The following is a 15,233-nucleotide window of genomic DNA, read 5'->3' as shown; positions in this document are numbered from 1 at the left end:
CTATGGGGCATAGTATCCTGGGTTCAAACCTGGCCACTGCTTTTTATTTTTTATGACTGTCTAGACAGGCTGAGGGGTGTGTCTGTGTAAAGGCAATTTTGATACGGCTTGCTCAACGTTGCCCGTTGGTTAGCTTGTTGGCGCGGTGCGCAGCTCCGTGCAAATGGGGTACGCTGGTTTACTCCTCATTTGGCTATCAGCATGCATATTATGCTCAGATCAGCTAGGGGCACACAGTTTCACAGTGTTAAACCACTGCTCAACTACGGGCACTCATTTTGCAACTGTTGAACCACTGCTCACCTATGGGCACTCATTTTGCACCTGTTAAACCACTGCTCACCTTTGGGCACTCATTTTACATCTGTTAAACCACTGCTCACCTTTGGGCACTCATTTTACATCTGGTAAACCACTGCTCACCTATGGGCAGATGCACTCACCTTGTTAAATTGTAGCTCAGCTATAGGCACACCTGGCATTTTTTATTATTTTGTTATCTCATATTTCTTCAAAATAAATGGACTATTTCATTACATTTTACATGAACTATGATTTTATATGTGTACATGTTTGTCAGGGACTTGTTTCGTGCTTATTTTACTAAAACTAAAAATTGGTGTTGTGGGGGTTCGAACCATGAATGCCTGCTCTTCAGCTGACGTCTCTACCGCTACGCTATTGCTTCTTGGCTTACTTTGCATATTTAGTTCTTATATCCTTTTCCACTGACTGCTAACTGTGGCTAAGCTACGGCACGCCACAAAAGCGCACTCATGGGCAAACATCTTTACGATTTAAAAAATATATATAACATGTTCATTTATATATTTTATGTTCATAGTCTGTTGGGGCATGTGTTGTGTTGTGTTTATTCACATTTCCATGGCCTCTGTCATGGGTGTTTACTTTGGGCAATTTTACTCTTCTGGGGGCGTGTCCACTTGCAGGGCTCGGCCTACGGACACACCCCCTACTGTCTTCCACGGACCGTGTTAGCCTTCGATGTGATTGAGCATGCCCTCATGCATATGCATGACATGCTGACTTCACACCGTTTAACTGCAGCCTCCATGTAAGCCATGTATCTCTTACACGGAGGCCTCGTGAATCCTGCCCATAGTCAGCAGACATTAGAAACTACAATTATAGAAGCAGTCTCAGTATTACTATTAAGGGATATCAGACAATTTGACCTTCACCTAAGTAGTACAGATATATAGCAGGATTAATCAGATACTGTGTCAGTTAACAGAGATATAAAATAGCTCTATCTGTAGTCAGAGAAGTACTTCAGAATTCAACCAAGCAGTAGTGCTAATACTGTATACACTAACAAAGTTGTGACTAGTACTGTATACGCTAACAAAGTTGTGACTAGACACAATCTATAGGCAGAGAAATGCCACAAAATTCAACTATTAGCCAGTTAAGTTTACAGTGTCTTTACAATCAGTACAGACAACTAGAATAGACCACTAATCTCATCATACTGTAGTGATTCAGGTAGCTAAATATAGATTATTAAACAATAAATAAGCCAAACCTGCAAATTGATAAAACAGTTTATACTGTCTGAGGTTTATCTGCTAGGCAGGTTAATGTACAGACACCAGAAACTGTTAGCAAACTCAAAAATATACCAGAAATAGTCCTACATAGATGGAATCAAAAATAAACATTAAAGAACAGCTAGAAATCACTACAGTACTGCTGAATACAAATACAAATACCTGCAATGGAATACTGTTAGTAAAGCAAATTACAAAAAACAAAAATACAATATTTTACATTAAAGATAAAAAAAATTGCCTTAACCTGCTAAAGTATCCACAACCTTATAGTAAAACTACTGAAATAATGGCTCAGGCTCATACACACCACTAAGGCTTGCAGGAGACAGTAGAGCAGTTAAAAGAAAGAAAAGATGGAGCCAAACACTGGCTGATACTGTTTGACTATAGCAAATGAAAGTACAGGACAGTAATGTGTCCAAAAAGGCTAGGTACAGAAATACATACAGAAAGTGAAATCAGACTGCATCTATTAGCGGAATCCAATCAATGGAAATGTAAGTAAAGTACAATAATCAGTATTTAGACTATTATAGAATATGTAATGACAGGAATGCAAAGGAAACAGTAGAAGAAGAGAAATGCAAGGTATTGAGCTGTAGTATAAGGTTTGAGTTTACTAGATATCACAGACAAGGTGATCAACTGTCCCAGTTTTTCCAGGACAGTCCGAGTTTGGAAGTCTCTGTCCCGGAATCCCAAACATTGCCTTTGGGACACAGAAATGTCCCAGTTTAGACCACTCAGTCTGAAAGGTTACCTGGCTTCTTGGCATGGCCAGTCCTCCTGCTTTCCCATCCTGAGTAGCTCTGGGGACTTTGTGACTTTTTGGGGATGCCATTGGGTATGGGGTAATGTCAGATGCCTTCACCCCGGAATGAGCCTTCAAGGCCCTGCCACCATCCATCGGTCATTCTTTCAAAGACATCCATCGTAGAGGGCTCTGCCTGACCCCACTCACACAGGCATTAGCGCTCCAGGCCCCACACCCATCTTCCCGGTGCACCCTTACTGACTTCTGTCAGGGCTGACCTCTACCGGCCTCCCCTTTGACCTGGCCAAGAGACCATCCCCAGTCGTAGCCCCCCATGTCAGAGGACTTACCGCCTCCATGTCTCCTGCAGGCTGCTAAATCATGTTGGATTGCTCATACCCTCAGACCCACTCAGGGGAGTTTCCATCCAATCCTGTCTGCCTCTCCAAGACTCTCCTCAGCCACTGAGGGGCAGATCTGCTCTCAAGAAGGCTTCAGTGTCCCCCTGCTTTCCCATCCAGAACAGCTCTGGGGACTTTGAGATTTTTTCAAGGATGCCGTCGGTTATGGGGTGAAGTTGGATGTCTTCACATCAGCAGGAGATCTCTAGGCCCCTCCATGGTCCACCCTAGTGCTTCCTCAAGGACTTCCATCATGAGGAGCTCTGCCTGTCCCCACTCACCCAGACAGGAACTCTCCAGGCCCCGCCACTGCCCACCAGTCACTCCCTTAAGAACTTCCATCATGGGGGGCTGTGCCTGACCCCACTCACTCAGGCAGGAGATCTCCAGGTCCCACCACTGTCCAACTCAGTGCTCCCTTAAGGACTTCTGTTGTGGGGAGCTCTGCCTGATCCCCCTCTCCCAGACAGGAACTCGCCCAGCCCTGCCACTATCTGCCTCTCTCTCCCTTCCAGACTTCCATCCCAGAGGCATCATGGTCTGTTCTCCCTCACCCAGGTAGGAGCTGTCCTGTCTCATTCACTTTCCACCTCTCTCTCCCTTCCAGACTTCAATCAGGATGGACCCCCTCTGGGCTTCCACTTCTTCACAGGAGAGAGAGTTATTTTCCAGATTTACATATTTCCTGACTGCTGCCAAATCATGCAGTGTTGCATGCGCTCTTGGAGCCTCTCAGGGAATCTTCCCAACCTCAAAGAACTCTGCTGGACCACAAAACCTCAAACAGTCCCTCAACCAGACTTCTGTGACACAGGTTCTCCCTTCTGCCTTGCACCTAGGGCTTTCAAACTCACAGGGGAAATGAACCTGGGTCCCGCCATCTCTGTGCTTTTTGCAGCACATCTCATTATTGCTCCCCCATGGTGCTAGGTGCTGATAAATATGCATTGCTTCAAGCCTCCTGGCATGTGGCCTCTTGCCTCCTGGGTGGTGCTGTTCACAGAGTGACATCCCCACCGTGCCAGGTGAAGGATGGGAGGCCAACCTGCTGGCCCTGGTTCAAGATGACATGGCAGCCCTATCTTCACTCCCATGGGGGCTGGTAGAATTGGGTTGCAGACCTGGCTTCCCAGGGTGGCCCTCTAGTGTCCCAGTTTAGGTCCTGTAACAAAATGGTCACCTTGATCACAGAATTAACACAAAGCAGTGAGAGAGGTAAAAAGGAAGGAAGGACATTTAAGGGGGGTACAAGTATTTGCAGAGAAATAGAGATGACCAACAAGGGTGATAGTAAAGGTGGTGCCCAGTGGTGTGCATAGAGCCTTACACAGAATGTATAGGTTACATAAGAATGATAAAATAAATTTCAAGCATTTACTTTATTTTGATGTGCTTCAGACCGGAGACTTAAAATACTTAGCTTGGTGTAGGTGTTACTTGAAATTCATGTTGGTGATTTGTAGACTTTTACAACTTTATTTTGGTGTGATGCAGACTGGAGATTTAAAGCATTGAGCTTGGTGTACGTGCTACTTGAAATTCACATTGTGTGATTTGTGGAAATTCACATTGGGTGATTTGTGGACTTTTACAATTTTATTTCCGTGTGCTGCAGACTGGATATTTAAAGCACTGAGCTTGGTGTAGATGTTACTTGAAATTAATGTAGAACCCACACTCTTCTGCATTAAAAGGCAAGTATAATCCCTGCTGTGCTACTAATGCTTTTAAGTACTTTAGCAGAATAGTAATGATATAATTTGTAAACAATAGTTGCACATTGAAACAGACGACATATAAGCAGCACTAAACTTCTCTTCCCCCAAACCTCTCACCTCCTTGTAAAATGCACTTGACACTCAGCCATATCTTTCAACTTTGTAGCACAAAACAACTAGAAAAAAACAAAATTTATGGGAGTAAGAGGCCCAAAACCAGGGACACATTTGAAATATTACTTGTATAATCTTAGAATGTTGCTAGAATAAAAGTTTTTTTGTTACCATGCATTTCCTGAAAGTTAGGAAGACTGAAAATTAAATGGCTGTCATTATTTAGTGAATCCAGTCCTTACTAATTTGCCAGAAAACATGAAATTTCAGAAGAAACAGCTCAAAGATCTGAACAGTTAAGAGCTATGCACTCAAATCCTTGAAACACCAGTGGCAGGAGTAAAGAATCAGGCTCTTGCTTCTTTACCTAAGGTACATGGTTTGAGCCTAAGTAACACTAACTGCCAGTTATCTCTACTTGGGGCATTTCACACACACACACACACACACACACACACACACACACACACACACACTTCATTGGCGGTGGGTTGCCATCAATTGACATTACCTTCTAATATTGCAGTTGTGATATTATCCATGCCTGGATATGCATTCATTGTGCTGCTCTCTATCTTGGAGGAGTAACAATGGCCGACTGCAACTGAATGGTGACTATATGTGGGAAACATGCTTTGTTAATGGGCAGGCACCATTTCAAAATGATGTAAGTGATTTAAGTATCATAAATACTAAGAAATAAATGGGAAACATGCTTTGTTCATGAGTAGGCACCATTTCAAAAAGACAAGTGATTTAAGTATCATAAACAGTAAGAAATAATTCCACTGACAATGGAGGTATTCTTTAAAACTGATGTATAATTTATGAAGTGCACCTCACTTCATCAGGTTATATACATAAGCATTACTGTATAGCATATATTATAAAAAGTATTCATAGGCCTCCCCAATGTGGCCAGATGATGTGATGAACTCATAGTAAATGCTGGAACAACATTTTTACATAGGAAGATAAGAAGATTTGATGCATGCCTTTGCTTTTTAGCAACAACATGCTTTGACATTGCGTTATCTGTTGTGTGTTTAAGAGTACGTCATTGAAACTTTTATTGAGCCATATTAATAGATTGCATAGCTGCACACCTGATTTTTGGTTGATGTGTGCTATTGATGGATGCACTGAAGAATATAGAGTATACAATTCATTCTATTATCACGTAAAGAAAAGATACCTGGATCACCTAGTTGAAGACACCAGACCAAGTGAACAGCAATCAGAGAAAAGCCAAGTACTACGGCAAGAAGTAAGTAGCTCAGTTTCATCAAAGTTTTGAGAGATTCTATTACCTCATCCTTATTACAACTCATGCATCATACAAAAACTCAGTTATTTCATTAAATTGGGCAATGGAATGCAGGCTAGAATTTCACATTTTCTTTTGTTTTGTGGCCATGAAATGAAACTTTTCATGGTGACATTGGCAATACTAAAAGAAAAAGATTTTGATAAACACCTCTTCATCCCATCTTGTGTATTTTCTTCAACCTCCTCACCTCAGGTGGGAGGTAGTAGACGTGATATCAGGAACTGAAAGATGTACAAACTGGGGGTGCAAAGGGGAGTCTTTTGTGCTATTTAATAACTCAATAATTTTAATTATAATGACTCTCCTGACTAGCTGGATTAATATGAAAATAATCTAAATAAGAAGAAAACATGATTACTGCTCAGTTTCAAGGAATAGTACTTTTGTGATGTGGACTACACAGGACATTGAATGGGCTTCACTTTTATGTAACTCCCGCATCAGTGATCAGCAACTCCATACATATGACTCAGGTGAAGGTCAAAGGGGCATTGACCAACACAGACTTATAACAGTGCAAGTAAGTTACTTACCTTGTGGCATTTGACTGATATGGACCATACTTTTAAGTAACTGGCTATACTAATAATATTGTATTAAATTTTCAGGGATATTGTTAAATATTGAATCATTAACAATAGTTCCTCAATCGTCATACAATGTCTTATGTCACAAACAATAGACTTGTTATGAGCTATGTCCTTCCTATATAAACTACATTAAAATCTCCACTTTCTTTAAGATCTGACACCACATGCCACTGCTTTAGTGATAAATGCCAGAGCCAAGCATCCACTCTCACCGGTAAAATGCAATTGTAGAAAAGAGAACAACATTTGGTTAGTTACATTATGCAGAACGCTTTGCATAATTCTTGATGGTTATAGTTACAGTTCTTTGTTCTTCGTACAGTTTGGCCCCTCATGTAGTTAATATGTTAACTCTTTTATGATAGGTGTTCAGCTCTGTCACTAGCAGCACTGCCTGCTGTAGTCAGCTGATTTGGCACTGCTGCTTCCAGTCCTGCCTTGCAGTTTCCCTTTCAGATGCAATAGTACATAAGCTTATGCAAATATATATGTTTTGTCCCTTGAAACCTTAGGGCTCTAATTCTGAAACAGACAGGATGCTGAAAAAAATATATATTTCCTCATCTGTCTGTGATGTACACAGATGGTGTTGATGCTATCTTAATTCAGCAATAAAGAGAGAATTTTCATATGGCTTAGGCTTCTGCTGAATAGAGGAATGTTGCAGTAGTGTTTTTGTTTTTGGGCAGTGGATGCTTTATCCTGCATGAACACACATGCTGAAATAAGGAACAATAGGTTCTGCAATTGTCATGCATCCAGAGTAGCCCATCTGATGATGTCCATGATCAATTACATCATCCAGCTTTTTCTCTCATTTTCAGAAAGGAATGAATGATATTGTTGCTGGGGTCCAACAGTACCAATCATCACTATTGGATGACCTGAGGAAACAGGTGGAGAGAGTGCTAAAGAAGCATTTAGCAAGCAGAACAGGTCAACTTGAAAAAGATGTAATGGATATTTTTGACAATTTGTTTGACCCTTTTGCTGGTGTTGCAACATTTCACCAGGACAGTGTTATTAAGAAGCAGTTTAGTTATTTGGATGCAGAGGAAATTCCAATTGCTTGAACAATATGCAAGAAGAAATGTGGAGAATTTATTCATCAAACACAGATCTTTTCATTATGTACCATTAATCAAGAGTCTAGCACAGTTATTATCACACCCAAAGATTATGTCTATGATTAAAATTGGAACTCAGAGGTGCAGGGAAGTTTTTTTTTTTATATTGTTGATGGAGATCTTCTGAAATCACATTCCTTATTTTCCGAGACGCCAAATTACATTGCAGATTATACTTTACACAGATGAAATAGAGCTCTGTAACCCACTATGATCCTTTGCATCTAAAACAAGTTGTTCATGGTGTACTAATATAGACCCAAAATACAGTTCTAAACTAGCTGCTATGAGGTTACTTGCCATGGCTAGATCAGCAGACCTCCGTCAATCTGGTGTAGATGTAATATTCAACAGAATCAAGGAAGACGTGGATACATTGTACATTGTGGTTAAAATCCAAACAGTTAATGGAGAGGAGAAAATATACAGTGCTATGATTTCTGTCTGTGGAGACACACTGGCACAAAATTAACTTGCCCGGTTCAAAGAGGGTGTGGGCTTTGCCTACAGTAAATACAGACATTGAGAATGTTCTGTTGATGACATGCAGTTGCACTTCTGTGAGGATGCATATACTAAAAGGACATTAGAGAAACATGTCAGACAGTGTGAGTAAATAGAAAAGGCAAAGACAGACTTACTTTGCAACAGCCTAAAAACAACATATGGGATCAATAGGGGGAAGCAAGTTAATTAAATTTGCAGCCTTTGAGATCATACAACAAACTCCACAAAACATTATGCCTATATTTCTGGAGGGTGTTACCCCATTGGACATCAAATGTGTTTTGAATCATCTTGTGCAGTCAGGACAAATTCATCTGAACTCTGTGAATTCTGCTATTCTTGGTTTCCCTTATTCTCCTCTAGATCTTAGAGATCATCCATCCCCAATTTGATTTAGTACATTGTCTTCAACTGATGGTAAACTAAAGCAGTCATCGGGGCAAATGCTTTTGTTGCTAAAGATATTGACACTTCTTTTGGAGAGTTTAAAAGTCAATCCCCTGGATTCATGAAGCTCGGTGCAAGGCCGGTGTAAGGCCTGCGCCGGCCGTGCAGCATTAAAATGGTGTAGTAGCGCCATTTGCATATTAATGAAGGTGTGCCGCTACCACATCCACGTGCATAGGACTCGTGCGTGAGTGCATGGGGCGTTACTAAGCTGCGCCCAGAGGCGTGTCAATGTCGGCTGGCGATGAGCAACCTAAACTGCTGAATATTATAGCCTGCCTGCAATAGTAATCGCACCTATCATTGTCCGTGGATAATGAAACATATGCAAAGCAAGCAAGACAGTTCCGGGCCACACAAAATGGAGAACAAAACAGAAATGCACACAACATAATATGAGTTTCTGTCCATGGAACAAATGACATTTAAAATCGCGTGTCTGTAATGTACTGCACTGTCAGAAGTTATACCCAGTGGAAGCGAAGCGCATCATGTCAGCGAGCCGCCAATACACACGTCTAGCCCCATGGGTATGGTCACCAGCAGTCCCACAGTGGTAGTGATAGTACATAGCAGGGCAGTTGTGGCTATATAACAACTGTAAATAAACCTGACAGTCCATATTGTATACCAAACACACACAAACATATGTATATTAAAATGTGCTATACACATGAACAGGAACGTAACCATCACATGCACATAGGATGCTATATGCAGAACCGGGATATCCAAAAGTAGAACCCATGCATGCAAATGCAATACGCAACAACCCCTGTATAGCACATAACCTGCACCCATGTCCGAATGTCCACCAAATCCAGATACCAGCCTTGCGCATCCGTACACCTACACATAGCGGGTATTCCCCATATGTAGTAGGAAGTAACGTCCTAGGCAGTGTCAGGATTGCAAATATGTATCCCACGTTTGTAAACATCCCATGACAGGTACGTAAATCCAAATGCCAGCACGTTAATGTTACGGCAAAATGTGTGTACATCCCACATGGGATAAGTAACCTGTTGAAACCTCAGAGTTGTTTACACGCCACGGTGCCCATTACTGTACACATCTGGACAAAACATGTATGTGTAGTCATGGTACTGTTCAGTATCTACACAGACATGCAATTCATACTACGCAGGATGGAACAGCTGTCCACCATGCAGGTCACCCCACTAGGGTTGCCACCTGTTCAGATGGCCAAGGTGGGACATCCCTTGTAGAAATGTGAGAATTTGCAGAATAAAACATACCCCCCCGTCCTGTGCAAAGTACAGAATTACACGTGTATGCCAAGATAAAAGCAAATGCCATAGCATTTGAATAGCTTATACTATCCCAAATAATAGTTATGTGTACCAGATACAAAATACCTGTATCATGCAACTAGTACAGAAATGAAGAAATATATTATTGTCTTAAAATCACAGGACATTTGCCATGTCTTAGGTGTCATCGCAGGACACAGCTGTCTAAAGTGGGACCTCCCCTCGCAAAGAGGAACAAGTGGTAACCCTACTCCCCACTGAATTATCGACAGTATATATTCAACTCAATCACATACCGACACCACCTCTCAACCTATTACAGCAACAAAACCTGGACAAAGCCTAAAAGGATGGGTGGACAAATAGGGACAGATGTAATTACTGCTCTCACAAGCTTTGAAATTTCAAGGAATAATAGTATGTACATAAGCAGGAAATGTTGTGAAGGATGTGGGGTAGTCCCCAGTATTACAGAGGTCTGTACATATATACTGTAACAAGCCGTCACATATGTTGACTGTACTACTGCATACCCGTAGTTAATTAATAGTTAAGTCATGTGCAAAATAATAACCCTCGTAAGAATGAATACAGGAAATAGTCAAATGTGAATGGGAACACCACTCACCGTGGAATATGTATCGTAACCGCCCTCACCCATATTATGTATTGCCAACATCATAAGCTGCTGACAGGTGCCCAAACACCTGTGTCTGTAAACACAGATTAAATGTTTAAAATGGACAAACCCTGTCCATGTGCTTTGTCTGACATTTGAACACGGTCAGGGCAGTTCCGTTCACCAGGCGGACAAGCCTAAACCCAGATCACCACATGAACACCCTGACAATTAGAGACCTGTATGTGTCAGGACTATAAGCCTTTGGGTTCTGAATATCCCTGCAGTGATGAAATATGTAGTGTGGGTCCAGAGCAGTAGGGAATAGGGAATGTGTAACATGTAGTACCGCATTTTTCCCAGCAGGAGAATGGATGCCTGTGACGTAAGTAAAGCGGTGAGGCATATGTTAATGTAGCTATGTACTATGGGTACGCATATAAATGAGTCAGAACACCAAACGTATAGTGGTTACAGCATCCGGCCAACGGGAATGCAGTCCCGGTTGAACAACAACTACAGCACATATAATGTGAAAGTGTAATGAATGCGTCTGTGCTGTACAGACAGTTAAATATGTAAAGGTGAACGTGTGTTTCGCAAACATTCGTTCACCGTATTACAGATAATTACTGGTACTGTCACAAGTAATAAAGCCCACGTAAGCACAAAGACTTAGTAAACATATATAACCCACAATAAGGATATGCATGCGTGCCTGCGTGTAACCCACAATAAGGAAATGCAAGTGCGCCTGTGCGTGTGTGATCCGCTCACAGCATAGTAAATGAATGCTGTTTCCGCCATGTTAGTTATACATGGCTCAAACCTGTTAACCTCGTAAAGTATGAAACCAGACAAAGCCATGCAAACTACAAGTACAAATAGGGACAAACACCAGATATGTGCCAGAACAAACATAGAAAGTGGATAGAATAACTGGTGTGTCAGTAGCATGGATTCTCTGAAGGGTATGCAGTCATAACCTGAACTGCTTGCCAGAAATCCCCACTGTAAGTCTCAAATTAAATGCCACAACATTGCCAGATAGACACAGGTTTATTTAAAACACAGCGAAGATAAAGGGGCAAGCAGCTGTACACTCTGTGACAATCTGTATAGTGGAAAGGTATGGTATGGATATAGATATATGTGTATAAACATAATCCACAGACGTAAACCAAAGCAAGTTATGAAATGAGGATTGTACATGTATATATGTATACACAACAGACTTATGTCCCGTAGATATGACATATGTACATAAATAGGCGACGTTACATCTAATATGGGTAGACAAACAGACATGCAGGAAAGGTGAATACACCGCAGCATTCCAAACCATTGGCCAGAAAGTGACAGTCCAGCAAGTTCTACACTTTAAACATGCAGATAGGTGTCCATTGCAGGACTCCAAAAATGTAATCTTACGTAGTGTCAACCGATATTGACGCAAAAGAAGTGACCGCAGCAAATACGAAATAGCTATACATGCAAAAGTATCAGGTGCAAGGGTGACGACACATGTGTCGATAGAATGTACGACGTACAAACTGATATCCGGAGAGTGGGGAGTGCATATAAGTGTCTCCACACTTCAGTACCGCACACATTAAACATGTGTAGTGGGTACTCTAGAGTGTTGTCAGGTATGGGAATCATGGGTATGCAGAAATGGGCCTAGGTGTTGTTTGGCAGGGATTTCGTAGGCCCGCCCCGTGGGAGTGATGTGGGTATAGCACACGCCTATATTCTCAATAATGGGGCAAACTATCCACTGGATATTGCGGAAACCATTTTGGCAATATGTAGGGCCCTATATCAGTGTCATGTAGGCGATTATCATGGATGGACATGCGTACGACCAAGATGATACCCATAACTGGCAAACTGTCAGAATAACACAGCTGCACTAAGGCGTAGTACATGAAATACAAATAGGGACTATATTAGATATACCCCAGACAAAGTCAGAACGTCGTGAGAATACTGGCGTACCCATGAATATGGATGTTATAAGTGTTACTAATCATGTAATGGAAATGTCAGTCACTATTATCTACCGCACAGTCCGTAATTCCTTGCCAGCAATTTACCAGAAAGGCGCATCACTATGACAAATGTAACAAGGTCAAACGTCAGGGCATTTACCCATAATGTGTACAGGTAAGGGGTATGAAGGTAACCTGTCCAAAATACATGTACAGAACTAGTGATACTAGGTGGACAGGTGAGAAGAAAGACATCAGGACAAATGAGAAAACATGTACAAGACACACGCATGTACCCCGACAAATGTGAATGACAACGTATGCCCTGTGAATGTCAATGTGGAAGGTTAATAGACACAAAAGTAATGTGTCCCTCAGGGTGTCATGCAGTGTCACCGTAACAATGTCTAGTCCCCCAGACACTTACGTGAGCTCTGCCACTGATGGAAAGCGCAAATACTGGCGCACACATATGGTACATTATAGACCAATTAGTGTGGATAAGCAGCTGTTGGCCTGTGTGAGGAATACAACTGTCTGGGTGGGTGTGTCCTGCAATATAAATGTAATGGCATGTGGCCTGTGATGCCGTCATACAGTGTGTGTATTGGTGTCAGAAAGATGATACCTTGTTACAGACACATACTCCGCAACTGTACAGATTTACGCAGAATGTGCAGAATTCTGCCTCATATGTTTGGTGTGTTCCACGTAACAACAGTAACATTCTGGCACTTTCATGATAACTGAAGACATGAAATAATGGCAAACATGTGAGTAAGACACCAAATCCGACAGAAAAGCCATACTAATGCAAAACCTATTATTGTGTCAACTATCTACGCTTGTAAGAGCAACATGTCAATACTGCCCCTATCTGTCCCACTATCAGATAAGGCCTTGTCCAGCAACGTGCTCTAGGAGGTGGAGTGGTATGAACAGAAACATCCATGTGTGAGGAAACAGCAATATCGACTGCAAGATAACGCAGAAGGTATGAAATGTGCTGCAGTAGGACGTGCAGTACTGTCCGCAGGTATGTGCTGACATGTCAAATGACACAGCAGTCTACATGAAGAACCTATAGGGCTGTCACCTTTACAAATGATGATAGTGGGACATACCCAGAGCCATGCACACATCACAAATAGACATACACACATCAAAACTAGGCCATGATACATGAAGCCTCCGGCGTGTATGAGTACAGTGAGAGTACAGCAAGGATAGATGTCTGCCAAGATATACAGCAAACGCCTGTAAGGGCGTGTAACACCGCCTGTAACACGGACATTGCATGGACAATGTTGGGAGTTGCAACATACCCCATTGGTATGTGAAAGCTATGCAAATATGCGATACATGAAACAGTCAGCTGTCCATGCAAGAGCAGAGTTATGGGCAGAAAATAGATTATAGATATATATATATATATATATATATATATATAGAGAGAGAGAGATACAGACATACACACACACACGTGGCAAGGCTGGTAATCGAACCTACACGACTACCCTATCACACTACAGCATGATGCATTTACAGAACACGCTACCGAGATTACTAGACAGAGCAGACACACAGGCATTCTACTAGGTGCGTGTCAACATCCGCAAAGACAAAGATGTCAGCAGGATACATCTGTGTTGCGAAGCATCTAAAAGCATAACCTGAGTCCCCAGTCGGACGGGAGCATGTACACACACACATCTGGCAGGCCTGGGAATCGAACTTACACCTAACTACCCTATTACACTACAGCATGACACATTTACAGAATGCACTACCAAGACTACTGAACACAGCACTCCCAGAGGCATACTTCTAGGTGGGTGACATCATTCGCAAAGTCAAAGATGCCGATAGGGAATGTATGTGTTGTGAGGCATCTAAAAGCATTACTGTGTCCCCAGGCAGCTGGAAACACACACACTTGGAAGGGCTGGGAGTTGAACACACACCTACCTACTCTAACACACTACAGCATTACGCATTTACAGAACACGCTACTGAGATTACTAAACACAGCATTCCCAGAGGCATACTTCTAGGTGGGTGACATCATCCACAAAGGCAAAGATGCCAATAGGGAATGTATGTGTTGTGAGGCATCTAAAAGCATTACTGTGTCCCAGGCAGCTGGAAACACACACACACGTGGAAGGGCCAGGAGTTAAACACACACCTACCTACTCTAACACACTACAGCATTATGCATTTACAAAACGCGCTACCGAGATTACTGAAAACAGCACTCCCAGAGGCATACTTCTAGGTGGGTGACATCATCCGCAAAGGCAAAGATGCTGATAGGGAATGTATGTGTTGTGAGGCATCTAAAAGCATTACTGTGTCCCCAGGCAGCTGGAAACACACACAAACACACACACGGAAGGGCTGGGAGTTGAACACACACTTACCTACTCTAGCACACTACAGCATTACGCATTTACAGAATGCACTACTGAGATTACTGAACACAGCACTCCCAGAGGCATACTTCTAGGTGGGTGACATCATCCGCAAAGGCAAAGACGCCGATAGGGAATGTATGTGTTGTGAGGCATCTAAAAGCATTACTGTGTCCCCAGGCAGCTAGAAACACACCCACTTGAAAGGGCCGGGAGTTGAACACACACCTACCTACTCTAACACACTACAGCATTACGCATTTACAGAACGCGCTACTGAGATTACTGAACACAGCACTCCCAGAGGCATACTTCTAGGTGGGTGACATCATCCGCAAAGGCAAAGACGCTGATAGGGAATGTATGTGTTGTG

The 15,233-nt window shown here is 42.2% G+C and overlaps 1 protein-coding gene across 1 annotated transcript in view; it reads left to right on the top strand.

The window, feature by feature from the left end:
* LOC122797686 (squalene monooxygenase-like) overlaps positions 1-7,554 on the top strand; it is a 252,684-nt gene extending 245,130 nt beyond the window's left edge. The window contains exon 5 of the mRNA XM_044066223.1: positions 7,306-7,554. Within this exon, the coding sequence (XP_043922158.1) occupies positions 7,306-7,554 (249 nt within the window). The remainder of the gene's footprint in view (positions 1-7,305) is intronic.
* The last annotated feature ends 7,679 nt before the right edge of the window (positions 7,555-15,233 follow it).

This window comes from Protopterus annectens, chromosome 3.part1 (assembly GCF_019279795.1).
Source record: "Protopterus annectens isolate FY-2018-M chromosome 3.part1, PAN1.0, whole genome shotgun sequence".
In the NCBI taxonomy this organism is placed as follows: domain Eukaryota; kingdom Metazoa; phylum Chordata; order Ceratodontiformes; family Protopteridae; genus Protopterus; species Protopterus annectens.
The sequence above is the reverse complement of the archived record's forward strand: the minus strand, read 5'-3'. Positions and strand labels throughout refer to the sequence as shown.